At 44.1% G+C, this 25098-nt stretch overlaps 2 protein-coding genes across 6 annotated transcripts in view; one reads left to right on the top strand and one right to left on the bottom strand.

Moving 5' to 3' along the window:
* The first annotated feature begins 434 nt into the window (after window positions 1-434).
* rbis (ribosomal biogenesis factor) lies at window positions 435-1796 on the top strand. The gene is made up of 4 exons (XM_086101636.1): window positions 435-745; window positions 1093-1211; window positions 1281-1397; window positions 1468-1796. Exons 2-4 carry the CDS (start codon window positions 1098-1100, stop codon window positions 1534-1536), a joined length of 300 nt encoding a protein of 99 aa, XP_085957762.1. The 5' UTR covers window positions 435-745; window positions 1093-1097; the 3' UTR covers window positions 1537-1796.
* Window positions 1797-3049: 1253 nt separating this feature from the next.
* ralylb (RALY RNA binding protein like b) overlaps window positions 3050-25098 on the bottom strand; it is a 44534-nt gene continuing 22485 nt past the window's right edge. For 4 of the 5 annotated variants that reach the window (XM_086102165.1, XM_086102163.1, XM_086102164.1 and 1 more), the window contains 7 exons: window positions 11590-11665; window positions 11209-11256; window positions 9586-9770; window positions 6727-6843; window positions 6354-6535; window positions 5675-5714; window positions 3050-5279 (listed from right to left, as the gene is read on the bottom strand). In XM_086102165.1, coding sequence (XP_085958291.1) covers window positions 5682-5714; window positions 6354-6535; window positions 6727-6843; window positions 9586-9770; window positions 11209-11256; window positions 11590-11665 — 641 coding nt within the window. In that variant the 3' untranslated portion in view covers window positions 3050-5279; window positions 5675-5681. The remainder of the gene's footprint in view (window positions 5280-5674; window positions 5715-6353; window positions 6536-6726; window positions 6844-9585; window positions 9771-11208; window positions 11257-11589; window positions 11666-25098) is intronic. The other variant, XM_086102167.1, reaches the window with a different exon arrangement.

Raw genomic sequence — 25098 nt, 5'->3', positions numbered from 1 at the left:
ACAGGACCGGGTGGAGGTCAAGTCAAATCCAAACCCGGAGTACTCAAACGCCCCGAAATCATGACCTTCAATCCAGACTGAAGCATGGCGGATAGATTGTATAGGTTTGCAAAGCAATATACAGCCCAAGCAACCGTTCGGCAAGCGTTTCTGCTGTGCAGCGGCGCCACCTGCAGGCATCGTGAAAATACAGGCTTGGAGGAACGTCGCTGCCCGTTTCGGAAGAACTATGAAACTGAACCAAAAAGTTCTAAATGACTTGCCATGTAACACAAAAAATAATAATAATAATTAAAAAAAAAGACGTTTAAAATATTGCGGTAAAAATAATTTAAAGCCGCGCAGCCCAAACGTTTACGACAAACCTTACCTTTCATTGTGAAGGCCACGCACCCAAAACGAAAACCGTATTTTAACTTCCTGCACACGATACTCTTTTAACTTTACACAAATTAAAGCCGCCGACTTAAAAAAAACGTTTTCTAGGCATTAAAGCGCAAGAACATACAAATGTCCGTGTAACCTGTGTTTTTAAAAGCAATAACACAGGAATGTAATATCTAACTCATTGTGTGTGATAGCTAGTGGAACGGAAAGCCAGGTGACAAGATAATTTTTTTTATCCACTAAAGACGAATCGGAGTACTGTACCTCGCCGTCGACGCGTCTCATATTGATGATGTCATCAAGAACGGACGCTGCTCGCTGGGGAATATAAACAGAACAACGTGTCGACAAACGCACGGTACGTAAGAGTTTTGGGGGGTCATTCGTCCAAAAGCCACATTTAAATGGATTATTGCACTATTTCCGTTTAACGACACACCAAACTTGCTCGATAAAACATGTATTAAAATGCACTTACGTGTACTTTCGGTGTGTAGCCATATTATTTGTCTAGTTGTGTGTTTTCCTGGAAGAGCATCAGTTATATTCTTGGTAACAGTAGAAGAAAACCAATTGGCAGCTATCGTATAATAGCTATTATATGAATCAGGCAAAATATTCTGTATAAGACAATACATCACACAATCAGATGTCATTTTGTTTGGAATTCCTATTGTGACAATGACAATGATTTTGTGATCGCAGGTAAAATGGGTAAAAACAAACAGAAAGGCAAAAAACAGACAAATGTCTTCCAAGTGGCAGCGAACAAGCACTTGAAGGCCAAAAAAAAAGCCAAACCCATCCGGACGACACTCAAACATGTAAGATCCCGCCTTCGTCGCAACCCCGTTTTTAAAATCAGGATATTAAATGGATTCTCATCATCTCAGATCAACGCTGTGAAGAATGAGAAAGTGGAGAACCTCAACCAGATGTTCTCGGAAGTTCATCGGGACGTCAGCGTTTCCAAATCGGTCGCTGCAGAAGCAAAGAAACCAGCACAGCAGGTGAAGTCGAACACACATTTCACGAATCATCCACCTCACATTCAGAAATACATTTTTTTTGTCTCTTTAGATCGTCAAAGAGCCGCCAAAGGAGCCGGTGAATGTCGACAGCGCTGCCCAACTCTTCTCTCAGCTTTGATGGTTTCAGTTTTCGTATGCATGTGATTAATTATTTTCACCTGTCGTTAGTCTGTACATAAGCCCGAACTGCCTTTATTCACGTAATCGTGAACGTATATACATTGTTGGGGGGGATAATATACAAACACAGTTTAATTGATGCTTCAATTCTGGTAAAGGTTGTTTTTTTTGTCTCATGTGGTTTGAAAATATTTTGAAATTGCTAAGTCGTTTTGGGTTTTACATAACACAATAAAGACTCAATCCTGGACTGCAAAACTTGGATGTCCAACTATTTCATTTTCTTCTGCTTTTAAGATTGTTTTGCTTGTTTGGGATTTTTAAAAATATATTTTTTTGCAATTAAGTAAAGATTTTGAGGGTGCACAATTTACACTGTTGGTGCTGCAAAAGCTTGAACAGCAATACTGCGGCGCGTTTATCATTAAAAAAAAGAAAGAAAAAAGCTTTCGGAACAGTTAAAATTAAAAGGTAAAACGGCTACAACAATACAGTATTTGAACTCCACATGTAATTCAACATTTCGAATGTTTTACTTGTGCATTATTCATCACTGTCCACCAGGTGGTGCTGCGGGCGCGGTTAACATACATAGAGAAGTCCGCGTCATTCATTCGTTGTGAGAGAGTACCGGTTAGTCTCTTGCTGTGTGAAATCACACCAAACTGGACATTCTCTTTTATATATTTTTTGTCTCTCTGTCGTAAGTGATAACTATTCATATCAATGCTATTTTAAAACAAAAGTGTGGGAATGCTTTCAAATTGAATAGCAGTCTATTTGCTGTCGTGAGATGCTTTGTTACTGCCATCATGTAAATGCACAATGATGTGATTCTTATTGGGATTCAACACAAGTTTTGCAACTCGGCTGCTTTCAAAAATCCATAAATTACATCTTCAGCTGAGCACAAATTGATTTGAGTTCAGAGTGATGTTTTTTTTTTTAACTTTTCATGGAAAGTCTTATAGGAAAGGAGCAATCGCCTTCAACTCTGCTGAGTATTTTCATAAGTATTGATCCCATCGCCCCCCCATCCGGCAGATTGGTTCAGCCCTGCTGCCCGGCCACGCTGCTGAGATATGTGGTGGTGTCAGCCCGGTCAGCCATTTTGTTCATACAAGGGTGCCTCCGCTTTAAATGGCAAAGGAGATCGATAGCCTGGCGGACCTTGGGAGTGCCCTGCCCGTTTATTACATTTCCCTCTTCTGCAAGAGTCGGGTGAGATTTGGGAGGAAAATGAACCAAAATGGCTGACTTCCTGTTCAATTTCAGGCATGGGTCCCTGAGACCTTTTTTTTAACCCTTACAGGGGGCACTATTGAGGTCTAGGGGCTCTTGTTGGGGACCAATAAAGTAGTAACACGTTTGTGAAAACTGGTGAGTTCCACACATGTTGAGGGCAACCTGGCCAAAACCAACGCGACAATTTGACAGCATTTTGCAATTCAAAATACAAAAGTGAAAAATAGCATTTGAAGATGGTTGAACTGTGTAATAAGAAAGGCATATTGAAATTAAATGTGACACAAACTTTATTGACTTCATAGGAACACAAATCTTTATATATACAATAAATGGCGATCAACTTTCCTTTCCCCTTAGAACACCTTTCATATATACAGTATATATATATATATATATATATATATATATATATATATATATATATATATATAGTGCACGATATTTCTTTTCTCTCCCTTTTTTGTAGGTAAACTGAAAATACAAAGTACGGTAAACATGCCTTTAATAAAAATATTTGTACAAAAAAAATTTTACATTTTTTTTTATACAACGGTTGTCGTCTGCTCACAACAAACTGGTCATTGAAGAGCCCGTCATCGTGCTGCTGTTACCATGGTAACCACCACCACCACCACATCCAGCAGATGAAAAATTGAACGAAAGTAAGAAATGATTGCTAAAAGCCTTTTTTTTTTTTAATATTCTTGATTTTTGAGTTTGTGATGGTGCCTGTGTGATTTAAAGGGCCAGGGCACACAAATCACCCAACACGGCTTTTTTTTTTTTTTGTCTGTCTGGATTTGTCATTTTTCATCTCCAAGAAGAACAATTTCTTCTGAGGACATACAGTTCTCAGTTCACAGTTGAAAACAAATGTACCACAAATCATTTTCCTTTTTTCATTCTTTTTTTTCCCCCCCATCTTGGCATTTAAAAAGTGGGATTCGATTTGCGCAGCCATTTTCAGTCTGTGGCGTTCAAATCCCAAGTGTACTGTCCTGTATAGTAATGACATACTGCCATTTTTTTCTTTTCGCAAAAATAAGAAGCATTAAGAGTCATGAGCTTGGTGATTCACAGTTTCATGTCGAGAGCTAAAGTATGTGTATTTTTTTTAAACAAATGCACAAAACGTAAAGAAATAAAAGGACCCTGCATGGTTACCGCATTTTTTTGGGGACTTTTCATCGTTTGGTTGACCCGGCGACTGATACGCAGGTGCGACATGGGAAAGCCATTTTAACCCTTTCATGCACCCTGTCACCTAATAACATGATGAGCTGTCCACTGTAGTGACCGCTGGTCCCCCAAAAGGGTTCAACTCAAAGAAAAACTTTTCCATAGTATGAAGTGGAAATTACATCCTACCGGAACTTGTTTGCTGACATCAACACGAGGTGCGTTTGGAAATTCACTCTTGACGCCGTGACATCAACTGTGCGTGTGTTCAGAGAGTCTGAAAAAATACGGTATGTATTTTTGTACAAAGTAAATGAAGACAAAAATGTGGACCCGTAAGGCTTACAAATCCAGAAGACGTCGGTCAGGTTTCACAGTGGTCGCCGACAGACACTTTCATTTACATTAAAAACAAAAAAACATTACTTTTATCTAAATGTGCAGTATATTTTTCAATATTAACAATATTTACAAAATGTGCAATTAAAAATAGAATGACAAAAATTCAATTCAGCATATTTTAGTATTTTAAACATACACTATAGTGGTGGATCTTTTATTATTATAACTTTTCCTGATAGAAACACTGCAATGAAAAATGTCCATTTTGGAAAAAAAATGCTCCGTACGCTTGTAGACGACCACCAAATCTCCCGCCAAACATCTTCTAAAAACAAGAAAAAAAAAATCACGAACAGGGATCAGATCTAATTTGGGGCACTGCTCGAAATCTCAGGGGGAGTAATGAACGCACAAAATGAAAATAAACCCGTTCAAAAATTGAAGAAAACAAAAAATATGAGCTGTTAGATTAGCAATGTTGGAACCCCCCCCCCCCCCCATCTGCAACGACAATGAATCCCATCAAGTAGTGAATTTGGTGGGGAGGGTTTTGGCACGCATGTATTATGATAGCCACAGAAAATGTAAACAAAGCGCGCACGCACACAAAAACATATGAATGCATCATCAAATACGACATTTGGCTAGTTGAGCAAAAAACAGCAGCGGGGGGGGGGGGGGGGGGGGGAGAACAAACAATCCTACAGCTGTAGACGACCAACATGTATCCCGGCAGAGCATAAAAATGGTCCAAAGGTTGTGTCGGAGATTCCATTTTGCAGCGCAAAATGGACGACAAAAACGTAGAGTGCAAAGTAGTGTCCGACTCTTGCTTGCTTTTTCAAAATTATGATTCTTTTTTTTTTTTTTAAATACATACTGTACATCACATTTTGATCCAGTGTCGCTTCCAGTCGCGACTCGTTATCCTTTCCCCGCCCGGTTGAAGGGAATTGAGAATTCCTTGGCATCCTGCAGTGACAAAGAGCAAACTCATTTTCCTAGCTCTCAGAAAGTGGCAGAAAAACTTCGGAAACGGTGAGCATCTATAGGGCTATCGAAAACAAAAAAAAATTATATACTCGAACACAAACAGTTCAGCAACACATGTAGACAGAAAATATAACAATATTCTTTATCCTCTGTCAAAAGCGACAAATGTTGTCGTTTCCCGAGTCACTTTATTATTGTGAAAGTCTTCTTCGTTTGTATCTTTGTGAATGTGTTGTACTGTTTTTAGACTTAAAATTTTTTAAAAACTTTTTTAATTTTTATTTTTGGCGGTACCACATTGCCCCACAACATGCAAGGCAGGACTGAGCTGGAAAAGCCGCCAAAACTGAGAAAGTGCAAAGAAATGCGCTTACCTCGTGCTCAGTTGTCGATGTCGGATACGTGGTTCTCTATCTGCAAAAAGAGAAGCAGACCGGTTTAAAAGCAGCCCGCCGTTTCACACGGAAACAATCCATTCATATGAGCGTACCAAAAAATAAATGAGTAAGCGTGCGTAAAGAATGTCGCTCATTAGCGTTGCCGTGCGCTTAATGGCTAATAAATGTTGCATGACGGCAGGCTGGCACGGCTCAACCTGTGATTTCTGCTTTGGAATAACGACCCTAAACCGATTGATATCATTGCTGACTTGAAAGCCAGCACGTAGACACTTGCCGATTTTGTTCTTTTTTTATCATTCAAAGTTGGCAGGGCTGACTGAAGTTTGTCAGAAACCGAAACTTGAGCCTCTTGTGGATCCTTTGACTTCTATTGCAATCAACCTCTTATGCACCCCCAACCCTCCGCCGGGTTCTCTGACCCTGCGCTTCAATCACTGCCCCCAATTGTGATTGAGTGCATGTGCATAAGTGTGCGTGTGCGCGCGCCGCCAACTGCGTGGGTGCCTTTGATACGAGGTCGTCAGGGAGGATGTGTCAGTCCGGGCGCCCTCGCTCTCGGATGTCGGGCCATGAATAATTTCGTTGCCTTTTTAGTTGAGGAGGAGACAAAGACTTCCTCTTTTTTTTTTGTTATTTTTTTGGGGGAATATACCAGATGATGGGCACCCTCCTGCTCCTCCTCGTCGTAGTCGACCTCGCCGCCATCGCTCATCTCTCCGGCCTCGGCGTCCATCAGTGCGTCGTCGCCGCCCTCCTCGCCGGAGTTATCCGCCGCCTCTGATGCCGACTCGTCGTGCAGCGAGTCGCAGTTGTCCTCGTACTTCCTCTGAGACTCTGGGAGTAGAAATCACCCCCCCCCCCCAATTTTCTTTATAATAAATAAACAATTCTAGTTGCTAATGCTAAGACATTGCAAAGAAAAATAGAAAACAATAGAATGTTTTAATGTATTGGTTTGGTTTTTCTTATATTGCAGATTTTCAGGAGTGTGTGGGCGTGTCCCCGTGCGGACGGCGTTCTCTCACCGGACTCGCCTCGCTGCTGCATCTCGATCTTGTCCAGGCGTACGAGCAAGGAGTCAATTTTGGTCTTGATCTGCGTCAGCTCCCTCTTGATGGTCTGCAGCTGCTCCGTCTTCACTGCTGAGCACCGCAACGAGGGACAAGGCCTCACGCACAACGTACATGTAGTGGCACAAACAAAATGCTACCATAGCTAGCTTAGATGCTAAGATCACTAAAGCCTAAATAACTTGCTGCCCCCCCCCCCCCCCCCCGCTAGGAATTGATTAATTAGAACAAAGTGTTCATTCTTGGTTGCGCTTGCTCGGGGAGTAAAATATTCACAACTTCACACTTTTATATTGACAGCATGCCAATCATGTAGCTTGTGTTTACGCTAGGTTGGCCAATGTTTGTGCGACGGCTGTGCATTTGACTTAATTTCTTCAATAATTTCTCTCTCTCTTTTTTTTTTGATGGTTAAAATTGACTAAGTTATGGATAAGCCATAAAAAAACTATACTTGGAGCAGTACAAGCTAGGCCACTCCGTTTTCAAATGGCGGCTAGCAGGCTATTGCTAACACATGCCGTGGTGGATAAGCAAACACAAATGACAAAATGAAGTTTATAAAGTGGCACAACAATGGGATTGGACACTTAGGAAGCACTTTTACCTGATGATTCTTGAAAAACAAAAAATAAAGTCCAAATACTCCCCCCTCGCAAATACTTCATTGATACACTTTATTCATCTGTATTGTTTGTTCATTTGTCAAGTGTGGTTTCAAATTTCAAACGGATGTCTCGAGGGACACATTAAAAAGAGTGCTTAAATGAATTTAAGCGTGCGTCAATAAGATGAACAATGTAGAATGATTAAAACTATGAAAATGTTTTCTTTTTCTCTGTACAGTCTCTTTAGAATGCAGATTTTGATGCCACGTTTTCTCCTGTTCACTTCCTGCGTGACAAACGAGGAGAGATTTGCGTCTGTTTACTGAATCCCGCTCTTCTTTTTCACGACACCCAACTCAAGTCATTTTTTTTCTTCAGGCGAGGAGAAGAGAGACGTTTTAATTGCGGAGCCCATCAGCAGATCGCACGCTTAAGGACTATAAATTAATGAGCGGTGTGTTCCCCCCCCCCCCCCCCCCCTTTTTTGCTTCTGCCGCACTGCGAGAGCCGCCGATACGGCGGCCTCTCGCAGATGAGCCGGAAAAAAAAAAAAAAGCCGTAATGGTCTTTGACATCCATCAGATTGTGTCAGTGCTGCGGAGAAGATGCCCGAGCGCTCGGTAAACAAACCCAAAAGAGTTTTCCTGGGCGGAGGAGATGCGCTCGGAATCCAAACTTCCTTTTTACGCCGTTATTCACGCATCGCCAACGTGTGCGCCATGAATAAAACATAAACCACACGCTCTCCGGCGAGGACTTTTTAATCCCTCACTAGGGCTTATTGCGGAAAAAGAACAACCTTGGCCGCACAGGTAGCAAGCGGTGAAAAATGGGAAAGCAACTTGTTAAAATGCAGCGGGATGATTTATGCGATGCTCGGTACGGAAAATGACCAATTTACACTTTCTTGTTTCCTCGTTATTACGTTGTCCGAGGGCCTCTTACGACTTGACCAGTGGCGATAAGTAGAAAACGTCTCAACAGGAAAATATTGCCTCTTGTTACGAAAAAAGATTTCAAGATACGAAAAGGTAAAACTACAGTATGGCCCGATAGTTTTACGTAAATGTGAATCACCCAGAAAAAGTGTTCACCAGTCGGGCGATGGCTCACTATGCTGATGTTTGCCTCGGACATTTTCGAAGGACGTCCTTGGATCAGTTCTTTACAAAACGGCAGGCAAAAACCACTTGTGAGCGAGAACATGGACCGAAGAGGGCAAAAAAACGATGAGGACGCAGTTAAAAGTTAAATGACCATCATTTTTATTCTATCCTCTCATTTATTGTGCAATAATGTAATTGTAACATGCATTTGTAACATATTTTGATGCATTTTTATGCTTTAGAAAACATTTATGTCTGAATTTTGGGGGGGGGGGGGGCTTAACGGATTAGGGTATTTACATGGAAAACGCGTCTCTACTTACATTAGTTTTCTCGTTAAGAAATTTCTTCCAGAACCAATTCATTTCGGAAGTAGAGGTGTACCACCGTACATGAAACTATCACTTGCTAAGTACAGTACAGTTGGATTTCATTTATAAAGGGAAGGTCAAGTCAGAAAATGTCTTCAGACTAATATGTGTTAATACGTGATTAGATTAGCAGGACCGAAAAGAATATGGATCATTTTTCACTTGACTTCCTCTTTAAGCAACCACCATGTCCGAGGAAGAACAACCCACCAGAGAGAGAAAGTGTGCTGTCGATTCTGCAGTAATTATGACCTCACTCGTGCGCACAGACTATGACGTGTTAGGACTCGGTTTTACATAGCCGCCCTAAGTCCACTTTCTAGACTGAGAGTATAGTTGGATTCAGATCAGATACAGGAGACTGCTGTCACAAAGATTGATGTCAGGCAATATGATTTATTGCTCTTTTAGCTGCCTAGCTTCCCGCTCACTGGATTAGCTTTTCCATTTGGGGGTCAAAGTAATTTGTCAAAAGCATCCAGAGGCGGCACGCGATTACAGTCGTGTCAAACAAAAAGAATACACTTTTCCTTCTTTCTGAATCATTGGTGAAGAAATATGTAAGGCTCAAAAATGCCCCCCCCCCCTACTCTTTCTCTCTGACAAGATACGCTTTTGTAGATTTGCATTCAGCCTTCAGCTTTTCAAAAGGAACAAAATTGCATTAGCGCGATTAAAGCCTCGGCGCGGCTGCACAAAGAAAGAAAGAAAGCGTGGCATCGTACGTACGTTTGACGCCGGCAGAGCAGGAGGAGGAGGTGGGCGGTCTGGAGGACGAGGACGAGGAGGACGACGACGTCTTGGCGGGGAAGGAGGTCTTGATGCGGCGGGAGGAGGCCGCCAGCACCCGGGAGCGTTTCAGGGGGATCACGGATCGCGGGGGTGGCGCCACTCGGCCGTGGTAGTCGAAAAGCCTAAAAAGAAAAGAATATTACATTTTAGTTGTGCAGAGCAACAGATGCAGAGTTGTTTTTTTTTTTAAATGTGGTGAAGCGCGGCCCGGTAGTCCAGTGGTTAGCACGTCGACTTCACAGTGCAGAGGTACCGGGTTCAATTCCAGCTCCGGCCTCCCTGTGTGGAGTTTGCATGTTCTCCCCGGGCCTGCGTGGGTTTTCTCCGGGTACTCCGGTTTCCTCCCACATTCCAAAAACATGCGTGGCAGGCGGATTGAACTCTCTAAAATTGTCCCTAGGTGTGATTGTGAGCGTGGATGGTTGTTTGTCTCTGTGTGCCCTGCGATTGGCTGGCAACCGATTCAGGGTGTCCCCCGCCTACTGCCCGAAGACAGCTGGGATAGGCTCCAGCACCCCCTGCGACCCTAGTGAGGATCAAGCGGTTCAGAAAATGGATGGATGGATGGATGTGGTGAAGCATCACGTGCCTAAAAAAAAAAAAAAGTGAGCTCACGCTCGGGTTAACAGCGAGGAGGCCGACAAGAGGAAAGTCAATGTCAAACGGAGGTGTCGTCTTCCGCTTGGAATGACGCTCACGACAAGTTTGACATTTCCGAGGGGGAAAACAACCACGGCAACAAGAGAGGGGCCGAGTGCTCCCTCTCTCTGTCTCGCTTCAGCAAGACGTAAAGAAAAAGATCATTGCGTTCGTTGCAAATCTGAAAAGGGACACCTTATGGAAAATGACATCGTATTGTCTCCGGAGTGCCTCAAATGAAATGACCGAGCGGGAGAAGGTGGCGAGCTGAGCAATGAGTTTAACTGGCTACTGGTTGTGCTATACAATAATTTGTTCTCCTTTTGTGTATTTGCACCGCAGAAATTGATAAGGCGTTGATTAAGACACATGGTATCTGTTTTAAATTGTGTGAGTGTGTGTGTGTGTGTGTGTGGGTGCGGGGGTGTTATTTCTCCTTTCAGCCGCCTTAGGGGCAGCTTTCCAACAGTCGCCTAGCAACAGTGCAGATTTGCATTCAAGCCAATGTTTTCCCAATCAGACCCGTTTACTTTCAAATAAAGTGTCGCTGTTACACCGCGGTCCATTTTGAAACATTTTTTTTTCATGGGCTTTTACAGTATACAGGCAATTCCAAATTTCATCGTATTTGAATCGCAAATCATCTTTCACCAGTGAACTGGATGGGAATGCGGTTGATCCGTTACAAACTATCCCAAAAAAACCAACACACACTTTTTCCTGAGTGTTTTATTTTTCTGAATCAATGAAAATGGCGATCTATAATACTGCACTTTACAAATTGTTGCAGCGATGGGGGTGGGAACGGGCTCAGAGGCTCTAAAACAGTTGTTTCGATGGATTTTACACCGACGGCACGTCGGTCACTGAATATCAGCGATATTGAACTGGGTTAGCAGCAAAGTTAGCGGTGAAACGTACCTGGCGTAGAAGTCATCTCTGTAGTACTCATAGTCAAACTCGTAACCACTGCGAAAGAGAGAGAGAGAGAGAAAAAAAGATGGCTACTTTTCCCAAGGTCCAATAACAGATTTTTGCCATGCATTAACGCTTTCCTTTCATGCACAAAGTGAGTCTTCACACACGTCATTTTAGAGAGGACATAAACATTTTTTTAATTTAAATAAGACAACCAAATATAAAGATAATACGAATCAGAAAAAAAATAAAATAAAAATTTGAATGCGAAAAAAATTCATTCCACAATTCATAACGAATGTCATGATAATTCCGCAACGGGCGGCTCATTGCGACATAATCAGAGGACGAGAAGGAAATTGTGTGCATTAACGGTGATCATACCCGTAGACTGCCGAGAGGGGCCTCTTGGAGACGCCTTTGGGTCGGTAAGGCTTCGGCTCGCCGGCCATGTTGATGTCTGAAGACACACACACACACACACACACACACAGATGCACAAGAATAAATCAGATCATTGATCACTTTCCAACCGGATTCATTGCTCAATCCCTTCATCATGTCCGTTAACGTCTTGACTTCAGTGAGGCGTCAGCGTCTTCTCATCGTTGCGTTTTGTTCTCTTCACGTAGCCAATGCGGTGAACCAAACCGCGATCGTGTACCAAACTGTGACTTTTCGACTACTTTGTAATCCATTTGAGCAGATTGGATTCATGATGACGGCGCACTCCAAAAAGTCTTCCGTTGGAAGAAGGCGAATGAATAATTCAATGTTGAAAAAAAACAACAAATATTCCTGACACTGAAGTGCAACAAGAAAGTGACTTTGTAACCAAAAAACAATGCTAATGACGCTCCGACGAAGCGCCACTTCATGATACGGCGATGGGACGCCGTCGGGGCTCAAAGCAGCCGCCGTTAAAAGAGAAAACATCTGACGCCCTCGCAAGCGTTGGGGGGTTGGGGGGGGACTACTTGTGGAAAAGTTGCGCGACCACACGGCTTGACTGACGCGGAATTGTTTCTCGGCGGGTCGGGCAAAGGTCGTCGAGAGGTCCTTTTAACTTTTGCGGCTCCTGGGAGGCAGCCAGTCGCGGCCAAATCAACCGGAAATGAAAGCGGCAGATGCCGAGTCAGAGAGCGTCGGCACTTGAAAGGAAAACTAACTCAAACTCCGAGCCGATGATCAAACTTGGATGCCCGCGTTACGCCGCGAAGGCAAAAAATATATATAAAATAAAATGCTTGGAATAGGGGTGTGACACTCAAAATACTTAATCCTTCCAAATTCCATCAACATCAAAATCATGTCGCAAGTGGTCAGCAAAAATGACAGTGAGGCTTTAATCCTAAAATGAGATCACGATCAAAACATCGAAAATCATCACATGGATTTTCACGTCAAATTGGGATAATACTTGCTGATGATATTCGACAATAAAGATGACCTTGACCTCGATGGCATCATCGGCACTCATCAGACCAAAGAGCTGCAAAAGCTGCCTGCCATCTACGGCGAAACAGTTGCCCATCCTCTCGGGAACTACCGGGAGAAGCTAAATGCTAAGCTATCCTTTGCCACACTGCGCCGAGGTGGCTAACCGCTGTCCTTCCAAAAAAAAAAAACGCGCAATCGCTGCCATCTACTGGTGGGTGTGAATCAGTTAGATTGGGTCCAAGCTGGAAATTCACAGAGAGGGCAGTACCAGACTCTCCACACACCTATCCTGATTGAAAGAATGCAATTGACGGGTAAACGCGAACCAAACCGTTAGCTTAGCCTAGCTTAACCCTTTCATGCTATCAGGTTACGGGGTGCATAAAAGGGTGAATGCTGAATTGCCATGTGAAATGCTACCGACTGACATGCGTGAACAGCGTGGAAAAAGCGCAATATCGTGGGGTTCAGTGTTTCTACCTGACGTCGACTCACAACGGTGAGGAGAAACATTCGGGGACGCCAGTTGTCACGGCGAAAACTCCACATGAATAAGTCATAACGATTTTGGGCTGCTGATGAACGAGTCATCTCGCAAAGGGGCGCGCCATCGATCGCCTTGCAACGTTCGGCGAATACAAACGAGTTATTTTGCTGCGCCAGGCGGAGTGGTCCCGTCTCTCCCTCTCCGACCTTGGACTGACCTGTGAGCGCTCTGCCGCAGGCTGTTAGACCATCCATCGCCGCCACCCCGCAGCCGACCCGCCTTCCCGTGGGAAGACAGTCGACGAGATTGCGGTGCACGATGCGGAGTGTTTGGAATCCATTACACCCCCGCCCCTCCGCCACCCATCCCCTTTGCGCTTTAACTTGAATGCTCGGCCAACCCGCCAGATTCCCCGCGCGTTATGTCGCCATATGTCACAGCTTCCAAACTGGATTCGTTTAAGACCCGCCTCGCACGTCGAGTTATGCTGGCGTGAGATGCGAGTTACATGGTAGCTGAAATGAATTTGTCATGCGAACGTCCATGGCAGACATTAAAGAAGGGGTGGGAAAAGTATGGGTGTGTACGTCACATACGGCCCAATGACATTACCGACATCAAGAAAGCTGTAATGCTTGATGTACCGTATATCAAAGTGCGGCGATTGGATATCACCTTTTTCTCCAGATCACCGTTATTCACTTAGAGTATCAATACTTCTGATACCTTTCGACAACATTTCAGTTAACACAATGACAAATAATTGTGAACAAATACTTTCCTTTCTTTCTGACTGACATGACAATTTGCGTCCGCGCTGCAGTTTATTGCCAAATACCTGCAAGGAGTGGTGGATTTTTTATTTTTTTTGCCTTATCGGTATCGGTTGTTGGTATCGGCAGAATTCAAAAGAGCAGGATAAATTGCAATAAGGCTTATTCCCAAAATTAAGCATTTTACTTACTTCACATAGAAATTTTAAATCTTTTTTTTTGGCTTTTCCCTGGACTTGAACGGTGACGAATACTGTCAACTTTGGTCGTGCATGAAACTAGCGCAGGGAGAGGACACGCAGGGAGAGTTTTAATCCCGTCTCTCTCTGGAGAGACGCCGCTGGGAGAGGTCGCCGAAAGCTCGTTTCCGCCGCGACGATTCCGCTCGCTGCGTGTCGGATTGGGAGAATGTCGTCTCCACCTTCTGTTGCGGGCACTTGTGTTGAGGAGAAATGGCGACGATGGCCTTAAAAAAATTTTTGGGGGGCGGGGGGGGGTTGAGACGTTTCCATGGCAAGACTGTAACCCGCTGTAGAGTGAACTCTGATTCAAAACAGAATTTTCATTTATCCTGTAACCTGAAAACATGATAAGATGTCCACTGTAGTAACCGCTGTGCCTGAAAGGGTTAATGATAAATCAATCAACCCCTCCGCCCCCCCCCAATAAAATGCATCTGTCCTCACGATTGTGATACCCGCAACAATAAAGTGCCAAGATTGGAAGAACGAGAAAACGAGATCGCTTTGTTTACCTGGCGCTAACAACAGGATAGTTCCGGCAGGCAAAATGCCCCGCCCCCCCCCTGCCGGGGAGAGCATATCAAGGCGACAGGAGGCAACCTTCCCGTTGGGAGGGGGGGGGGCGAGTAGGGGGGCTGCATCTGCATTTCAAAGGAGCGGTTCGAGGCGCAAAAACATCAAACGCTACCGCTGTCAACATTTTGTTTGGATACACAGTCGGAGTTGGCACCAGCCTCTTCACCAACAAAGAAGTCATCACCACCGTGAAACATTTTCACAACGTTCTATAACTCAAAGAGCTTACAATAGAGAGTTTGAAGACGTCGCAATTAGGCGCAGGGCAAATGATTTGTTTGCCGCCTAAACGGGCAGCAGCTGACATGAAAGCTGACGTTTGAACAAAAACAGAGTGACATTTGCTTTGTTTAGTTGTAGTTTGAAATGGATTATTCATTAGAAGTACGGTTCGACGGCACAATGATTAATTTTTGGGGTTGGTTACGTGTCGGTTTCAGAGTCAAGTTCGACTTGGTGGCATTTGTGAGGAAATTTAGAACTGAGCTGATAGGAAAATGAAGCAGCCATAAAGTCCTATCAAGCTCAAACGGCACATCGGCCAACTTCTCCCCCCCCGCATGCCTCTGTCGCCGCGTGCATCCTCAGAGGGATCAGCTCATAATCCACGGCCCCTTCAGCGCAGATAAGACGCGGCGGCCGCTTTTGTGAGCCGCAAAAACCCAGCGAGGATCAACTGTGAAAAGCAGAACAATTTTTCGGCTGTTGGGATAAACACCGACAGAGCGGGGAGGAAAAACAAGTAGTCGGAGATACAAATATTTGTCTGCTTATGCTAATAATAATCAGATCGTTTACTTCAGTAACCTAGCAACGACTACGGGGCATCCGGAAAGTACTCATAGCGCTTCACTTTGTCCATATTTTGTTTGTATTCACAGCAAAGGTGCGCAAACCTTTTACACCAAGTAGACCTTAAACAATAGAAAAATAATAATAATTAAAAAAAAAAACCTCACAGTACGAAATGATTTCATTACAAGATTCATCCATTATCTGAGTCGCTTATCTATGCGTGGGTCGCGGGCATTCGGGAGCCTATCCCAGCTGTCTTCGGGTAGTGGGAGGGGTACACATATTGAACAAAAAATAAAATTTGTCCCAAGTAAACATTGAAAAACAAAAACTTCTGGAAGATTAAACGCAACAATTACTTAAAAATTGAACAAAAATGAACAGTACTTTGGCAGAAATTATTGTATGTACCACTAGAGGGAGCACACACACAACACAGTGAGAATTCCAATATGGGTCATTTAATTTTCCCCAATAAAAAAAACAAAACAAAGACAAAACTATCATTTTTATATTAACAACGGTTTGCTTATTTTTACACTTGTATGACAGCAACTGTTAAAAAAATGACGCGTTACATTTTATTGACAGTGGTTAACTTACTCTTGTATGAAAGTATTAAAAACTGTTCACTTAAATTTGCTTTTATGCAAGTTATTTAACATGAAATCTGTGTTTATTTTGCATTTTATATTTGCATGATATTAAAAAATGAGATCCATTGAACGCGTTTACTCTTAATATTGAACAGTACAGTAGTTGACAAATGTTTACGTTTAAATACTAAAAAGTGAAATGTATTTGACATTTTTATATGAACAATGGTTCACTTATTCTTACGTTGATGTGTATAATATTTATTTCACAATGTAAAATGATCTTGAGAAAATTATGTCACCACACATCGAATGTGATTGACAGCTCAACACGGGCGCGGACTCATTATCTCACAAAAATGCCATTAAATGTTTTTTAAAAAACTCACAGCGATGGTTGCGACGCTTGCTCTTGTACATGGTCATTTTGAACCACTCCAGCTTTCCTCGGCTCCGATTGGAAAGCAAAAATGACGGCTGGTCTCGACGGACGGAGTGAGAAATGAGAGAAAGATTTCCTGACTGGAGAGAAATTGAACCGAATTGTTTGGCTACTCGCACACCGAGAACTGGAGCCGCTTCTTTTTGGAGCATACCAAGCGGGGAGAGGGAAAGGTAGGGGGGGGGGGATGCCCATGTCTCGATGCGTCCAAGTTAGAGGGCAAATAGCGGCTTTGCAGCGGAACCGAACGGTTCTTCAACCAACATTAAATTGGTTTGATGACCAAAAAGAAGTTTAAGCAAGTCATGTGACGTATTTCAAGCACAGTGGAATGTACCACCAGCAAGGCAACTGGTAGCGTCCAGGTCGCTTCGAAAAAAAAAACTATAAATAAATAAAATACATTTGGCGTTCGTAATTACATCAAATCAGATATTTTTTGGCTTCACTGTTTTATTAGGAAAACTATAAATATATACAAAATAGATGAACTCACAACATATTTGATTTCATGTTCGGTGAACATGATGGAACCTGAGAGCATTATGCTAACATGCGAGCAATGTACACGCTAGCATGGCATTTGAAAAACACACATTCACCTTGTTGCATTCCAATAATTTCGTTTTTGGGGGGGGCAGCCAAAAAGTACAGGGTAACGATTAATCGGCCAAATTATTATTATTTTTTAATGCACAAAATAAAAGTTTGTCTCCCCAGACAATTACTTTGCCCTCTTACTTCCCAGAATGCATTGCATTATACACAAAATAATCCCAGTCGGGATGTCATATTTCATACATTCATGTTTGAGTTATATTGTTTTAATTTGATTGAATCTATTTTGCACAAAGAATACGGTTTCTTGAAATAATCCATTGCGTGCTTGTATTTCACGTTTTATTTGAAATATTTACAGTATGCTGCGAAGCATACCCTTGGATGCATCGATTGTCTTTATTTTGTGTTGACTGCGTTGAAAGTGTAACAGCGCCACCTGCCGTCCATGGTACGGTAACACAAACCGCAAAAGTGGGGGCAAGACCATCATAAAAAAAAGGCAATTTAAATGAGAAAAAACAGGGGAAATTTGAAAAACTGTGACCTCTAGTGCACCAAGTAAGGCAGCACAGAATAGATGCATGAAATTAAGAATGAACGCTGATATAATGCTTGCATAGATAAATCGCCGTAAATCAATACATACCTAGTTAGCTTTGTTTAGCCTTGAATGTACCCTCCAAAGGCGGCTAGAGAAATTCCAATAGAGCGATGATCATGTCTGTGGAATGTAATGGAGCCACAAATGATGAAGGCACAGGCCCATAGAAGTGGAATTAAAGCAGAGGCAGCCAGGATGGATTGTAAAATAAATAAATAAATAAACAAAAAGGGGGGGGGCATTTTGTGTGACATAAAAAGGCCTAATATCAGTATTTTAATATCATAGTAATCCGAAAGGAAAAATAGAAATGGTTATATAGGAGCTTGCTGCTACTGGTTGCATAAATGGAGAATTAAGGCAGTGCAAAGAGGTGGTATGCTTCACACCCCCAACACACACTAAAGGCGAAGAAAATCTGCTCTAATAAACACATTTAAATGTATTAAAACATATCTACTTTTAAAAAATAACTTTTCAAAGTGTTCCTTAGTGCCTGTTCTAACTCTCGCTCACTTTGTTCTCCAAAATAAGAGGCCCAGCGGGCTTGCTTCAAGCTATTGACTTTTCACTCACAGGTGGAGTAGACTGTAAAACTGACACACAAAATAAAAATTGAATTGAAAATGGTGCATTTCAAAACACTATTATTCAACCAATTAATTCCACTGTCTAAAGAACCTTAACTTGCATAATGCTAACATGCAGTACAACGCCTAATGGAAATGAGCACAATTATGCAGGCTAAATTCTACATATAATGTTGTCACTTTTCCTTGCTGGTAATTCATTTGCATATTTTCCAGTGGGGCTCAGCGCTATCTCGGGACGTTTTGGCACGTGAGCCTCGCCGCGGTCACTTGGGAATCTGTAATCTAGCAGGGGGATGCAAAGGCAGAACTGCAAAGTACTCTGTTGACTGTATTATTACGAGCATGGCAGCCGCAAGCGAGTGACAGGTCCGTAAATTAACTGCTGTCAGAGGACTGAAAAGGGAAGCACACAACCCCCTCAAGCCAACATCAGCCACCCGAACAGCTCCCTTAATTGCTGGTCGCCTTGTCACTGTCACAGCCACCCCGCTATGTTATATGTAACGCCGTCATTTCTTTGCATGGCTGCTTGCTGGCCCGCAATCAAAGTTCACAGTTTTCCATCCTGAAAAAAAATAAGCTTTTGCTGACTTGTATGAAAAAACAGACCCAACGGTCTACTCGCTTTTTTTGGGGCGTTCAAATGCCCGAATATTGACGTCCAATCGTTGATTGTTATACTGTACTTGACGCACGTGAACTGTCATTCGATGTGTACCTAATGAAGTGTCCACTGCCTTGTAATAACAGCCGGCGTCCACTAAATGGCACGTCGTGATCACAGAGTGGGGAAACTGGCGCTTGTATGAAAAAAATATATATACACACTCAAATTTGGCCCAACTGTCGACTCGCTTTTATTTTGGGCATTAAAATGCCCGAATACTAACGTCCAATCGTTGATTGTTATACTTGACACGCAAGTGAACTGTCATTCGATGTGTACCTAATGAAGTGTCCACAGCCTTGTAATACCAGCCGGCGTCCACTAGGTGACACCCCGTGATCACCGAGGGGGGAAACTGGCGCGTCACGTTCCCACCCACCCAAATATGTCTGCGCGATGATGTGCTGGATGATGTGATGCCGAGACAGAACTGAGAGTGAGCTCGTCTTGTGACGTCATTTCAGTCCGAATGACGACTGGACGGACACAAGCGCTTTATACCAAACGCGCTCAAAGAAGAGCAGGTTCTTCCTTTTGTTTTCCTCGTTGGAGGCCTGAAATGACTAATTTCCCGGTTGCTGGGGTTCAGCGAGCAGCCAATGTGGTGTTCTAATCAAATCAATGCGATGGCGAAAAACACTCCACAAACTAGGTCAAGTGCAAGGTCTCCCCCCCAGAGGCCAAGGCGGTCACATTTAGAGCGACCGCACGCACGGGCGGGATGTATCCGGCCGCTGCGTCCAGCGGGCGTCAGGAAAAAGGCCACCTGAGGCGACGCGACGTGTCATGATGCCGACCTTTACTGGACAGCCAGGTCCGGGGGGCCGAGTTCCCCCCGCCTGGCACAGGCGGTGATTCAGCCGCCTGAAGCGAGGCGGCGTAATTGGCCATGCAGGATCACGACGAGCGTGAGAGGCGAGCGAAGAAGTGGCGGCGGGCGGAGCGCGGCCCGGGGCAAGCTTGCGGGGCTCTTTGGAACGTTCTTCGATTTATTTTTTTCATCTTCACTCAAGTGGTGCGTCACACTGATTCCGAATTTGCACACTAAGCAGGAGAGGCAGCGAGGTCGCTGAAAAGACTTGGTGAGAGGGTGGGGTGAGGGGGGGGGGTGTATTTAGCATCTCATGCGGAATCAGCCTCGGTGGGAAGGCGGGGTGAATGATTTTGAAAAATAAATTGCGATTCCCCTCCTCTGGCCCGTCAGCATCACAATTGCGATTTAATGAACACAATTTTTTTTCAAGGCCCCACATCCCCCATTTATTTTTTAACAGCAATTAACGACAATGTTCAGCCCTATGGGGAGTACAAATACTTCTACTTAAGTGCACTAACCAATTACAAATACGATACATAAGTATCTGCATTTGTACTACCAAGCGTGAGTGCTTTCACCGCCTCTGGTCAGAGCAGCCAGAAAGCATTCCGTCACGCCGGCATTTATCCTGCCATCATGGCGCCTTTGGGGGGAGGGAGGGTGAAAGAGGAGCAGCCGTGTCTCCTGTCTTCATTCCCGCCGTGACTGGATCAATTATGATCAAGTGTGAAAGGGCACCTTTCCCGTCCCCGCCCCGGGTTGGCCTCGTTGTGACGCTCCGCGATGGAAAAAAGGTCATGTTGCCCGCATCGCAGCCAGGCGGAACACCTGCCGTTCGTGCAGTTGTTTTTGCCATCGACCGCGTGCTGAGTCAGCACAGGGACGGCCCGTCGATAGTATAAGAGGAACATGCTTTTGATTAGCTGTCAGTGTTTAAAGCGCTGCTTGGAATATCAGATTGTTCTATTACGAGGCCCGGCCAGCGGTTTTAATTGGATGCTATTGGCTCTGCTAAAAACAATTTTGTGGACGATATTTTTTTTAAAAACACATTAACATAAGACAAACAATGCCATTTTAAGATTCGCCCGAAATCGTCCGATTTTTTCCCGATCCTTCTCACCAAGTGACATACTGTAAATACCAAAGGATAACGTTTTGCAAAACACTCACATGAGCAGGGGAGCAAAAAGTTATTTTATTCATTCGTGATATATTTTCTTTAACTCATCAACTGCTTCAACCGGTTATCGGAATCTGATTCCAGCAAATCTCGAAATCATCATCGGGGGCCCGACTTTGCAGGCTTTTAGAATGACTGGCTGTTAAACGCAAGAAGTGCAATATCAGGTAGTCATGTAGAATAATGAGGATGTTAGACCGAGGCGTCGTATGTGAAAATCACGCTCGGCGTAGTCTATTACAATCCCTCCCCAACCCCCCCCCCCCCCGTGAGGTGGAATGATACTGGTTCGACTGTGGCACAAATTACTGGCTGGAGCAAGTGTGTCATACAAGCGCGGAAAGAAATCCACACACTGAAGCAATTGTTTCTCACACTGACAGACGTGAGCATATGCACACGCCCACACACACACACACACACACACGCTGGCGCATCCTCACACACAGCGAGCTCGGCGCTCGGGCTTGATTCACGGCTCAGCGTTTCTCTGGCGTCGGGAAGTGCGGCTTTCTAATCAGAGAATTAGCTGCGCTTATACGCTGCCAACATGCACACTGTCATCCATCTCACTTTGTCCACATTGCGCCTCGTGGCCCACTAATGCACTCGCAGGGGGGGGGGGGCAAGCAGAGGGGACGGAAAGAGATACCGGCGGCAGAATCAAGGCGGTCTGGGGGGGCAGGGGGGGTCCCTGATGACCTGGGTAGCTTGCATCGAGTTCATTTTCCACGCGCACGTGGGCCAAGAACATCCTCCTCATTGTTGTTTATATCAAATTTGGGACTCCAGATATTTTCCAAATGTATTCAAAGCTCGTCTGACATGAATGAATAGACAAATACTTGATCAATAATTCAAAGAAAGGGGAATGAGCTCATGTTTTACACCACACGTTTTTTAAGAGAACATCCATGATCAAGTAATGCGATGGCACCATCTGACCTCTGCGTGCCTTCCATTCCTTGTGCTTAGTATGTATGATCATTCTTATGCCGTTTTATTCCTCCGCCGTTTGAAAATTCCCCCATGACCCTTCAAAGACCGAGAGAGCGCTCGGTGTCGGGGCCGTTTCAAGCCGCCTCTTGAAGACTCTCACCATTCTTGCCCAACTCCAAAAATTTCACGTTGTTGTCAACATTTTCTTGGATCGTTCATGTGACAGCGGTGAAAAAAAAAAAAAGAATGACCCTTGGCTACAATATCAGTATCACAATGAACATTTACTGCCTCCTCAAAATAACAACACAAAGGCGTTCATTGTCAAAACGACTGGTAACAAAAGTGAGCACACCCCGAAGAGAAAATATCGACATTGGGCCAAATGAGGCATTTTCTCTTCCTGGTGTCATGTGACTCAAAAGTGTTTCAAGGTTTCAGCAGAGCACAACACCTAAAAACTGGTGGGCCGCAGTTTGGAAATTTTTCTCTTAAAGGGGGTGTACTCACTTTTGTTGTCAGCGGTTTGAACATTAACGGGCTGAGTGTCGAATAATTTTGAGCAGAGTTTACATTTAAACTGACTTTTTGACATTGTAGCAAAGTGGCTTAAAAGTTGTTCAATGGGGAGATAGAAGAAAAAAAATTGACAGGTGCACTCGCTTTTGTAAGCTACTTCAACTTAAAGGTTAAATACAACAGAACTGTACTCAGGCAGTGATTCTCTTGCGTACCACTAGAGGGAACTAGTGTACCTCTATTGCATCAAATTTGAAGAAACACTGATCTAGACACACCCAAAAAAGATATTCGGCATCCACTCCGCTGAAAAGAATTGACGAACGGCATCACATCAACGCCACCGTGCCTCGTCATCACAGCCGGGCACCATTTCGTCTCCTCCCTCATACCCCGCTCGCGCTCGGGCGCGGCGGTCCTGCGTGCGAGCTGCTTGCTATGCATCGCGTTGGCCCGCAATGACGATTGATTGCGACGCCGCTGCCTCTGTAATCCGCTTACGATGGATTTTGCATCTAAATCAGGTTATTATTTATGTGGCCCGGCTCTCGCCCGGTGCCATTTGGAGGCGCGATGATTGGTGATCCATCACGCGTTATCCTTCAGTGTGGCCCATTAATGTTGTAATGGGATGGACCTTCAGCTCCTGGCAGAGGCAGCCGCAAGGCAAAAGCCAAATAAGCACCTGCTTAGCGTCTCCGCCCACTCGGGGGCCCATGAGAATAATTAACAGAGTAATATTGAGTTAGGAAATGGGCAACTTAATTGCTGGCGGGGCGGGGGGGGGGGCACAATTTTTCATCTGTGCAACTGGTGGGGGAGGCACATAAGACCAGGGACTTCCAAACTAGATGAGTGCCAAAAATGACAAAAGATATGCTCTTAACCTATTTCATTTTTTCATCATATTTCTCAACGCAAGCGAAAAAAGATTCTAACCCAACAAGAAAGGGTTTGAGGCAAACATCAAAATAACCGCACACTGTTCCAAGTAGAATATTTGATAGCTAAAGTGAGCGAGCCAATGCCATTGCCAATGAAGATTTGACCGAGCACAAATTGTATTCCAACAAGGGGTGAGCCCAGAGTTCAAGCAAACACGGTGAAGCAGCATTTTGCTGTTATGCTGCAAACAGATCAACCAGATTAAATTGACTTCAACTTCCGAATACAACCAAATTCACCAAAATGGCGACCGGTTTCAGCCTGCCCGAATCCAATCAATCTAAAATAATTAACCCAACCTTGGTTAAAAGTAACCAAATTAGCTCAAAATCCAAAGCTCAAGGCCCCAAGGGGGCGTGTCCTAGCTATGCAAAGCGGGGAGGGGGGGGCTGTCAACATATATAGGATGGCCATGATGTGTGTTCGCCCCCCACCTTCTCCCCCCCCCCCCCCCCCCCCCCCAAAGCCCAACTTTGACTGCCCTTCCCCAACAGCGGCTGCCAATGGCGCACATCTGCTGCCTCCAGAGGCAAAAACATGCTCGTGTCACGTCAGGACGCCGCTCAAACCGCTTTCTCTCACTGGAGATGAGGGGCAAAAAAGAAAAAAAAAAAGACAAGAAAATAAAAGAGGGAAGGTTGGGGGGGGGGGGGGGGGGGGGGTTGGAAAGAATGACACGCTCCGAAGCTGTCAGGGCTACTACATCAAATCATCTTATGTAAACCCCCCGTACAGAAAAGCCCCTAAAAGCAGCGGTTGGGATTTTAAACGGCTGCAATTTGTACGCAGCAAATGTGAAGTCAAGAATGTCAATCACGACTGCCAAAGCTGCCGCACCGAGCGTACGCTATGCAAAATGAAGCGTGGAGCAAAAAAATAAATAAATAAAATGAAATTAAATAAAATAAAAGATCATACAATGCCACAACAAGCATAAAAAATGCAGCCTGTAGCCTGATTATGAAACATTTAGCAAGTAGGACAAAGCACAACGTATGAAGCTTGAACCAAAAAGCACTCGGCATAAAGCAGGTGGCATGCAGCAACAAATATCAACCATGAAAAATGCTATTAGTAGCACTGAGCTTCCCTTAAAAAATATTTTAAAGGAAAACAGCACTCGATACAGTAATACGACTTTCTAAAAACTACTAACAATATAACTTAATAGAATGAAAAGAATGAAAATGTGTGCATCATGATTCAATGCCACAGTACAATTTCTTTGTGCTGCTCCTACTGATGTGCTCGCCTTAGCCACCGGGGGGCAGCGCTGTGTAATAGAGTCGAGCAGACATAAATAAAGAAGAAAAGACTTCTGCTACCACGACTTAGTCAGGTAATAGCGGCCATTTTTCTCAAAGGGTTAAACAAATATAAATGGCTGTGAGTATTTATTTTTTTCTGGCTTCATTTATGTTTCATATATATCCGCCGCTTAAAAGATTGTCGAACTGCAACGATCGTTGCTAACTGTTAGCACGCCATTTTCCGTTTGGTTTATTTATCTGAAGGAACCACTGCATCAAGACACTGGTCGGAGCTTCCGCGGATGCCACCGTTCATCATGCCGCGTCGCCGTCAACATCTCTGGCCCGGCGTGCGGCCGGCTAAGGGGTCAAAGGGCGCACGTCATGGGGGCAGAGACTGAGACAGCTGCTCCCCATGCACACGGATTCCCGGGACACAAGAAGTGAAATTGGTGCTGATTTCAGGA

The sequence above is a fragment of the Hippocampus guttulatus genome, chromosome 21, assembly GCF_054856545.1.
Source record: "Hippocampus guttulatus isolate MCC_2025c chromosome 21, RoL_Hgut_1.0, whole genome shotgun sequence".
Taxonomy (NCBI): Eukaryota; Metazoa; Chordata; class Actinopteri; order Syngnathiformes; family Syngnathidae; genus Hippocampus; species Hippocampus guttulatus.
Note: the sequence above shows the minus strand (reverse complement) of the source record. Positions and strands in the feature narration are given on the sequence as shown.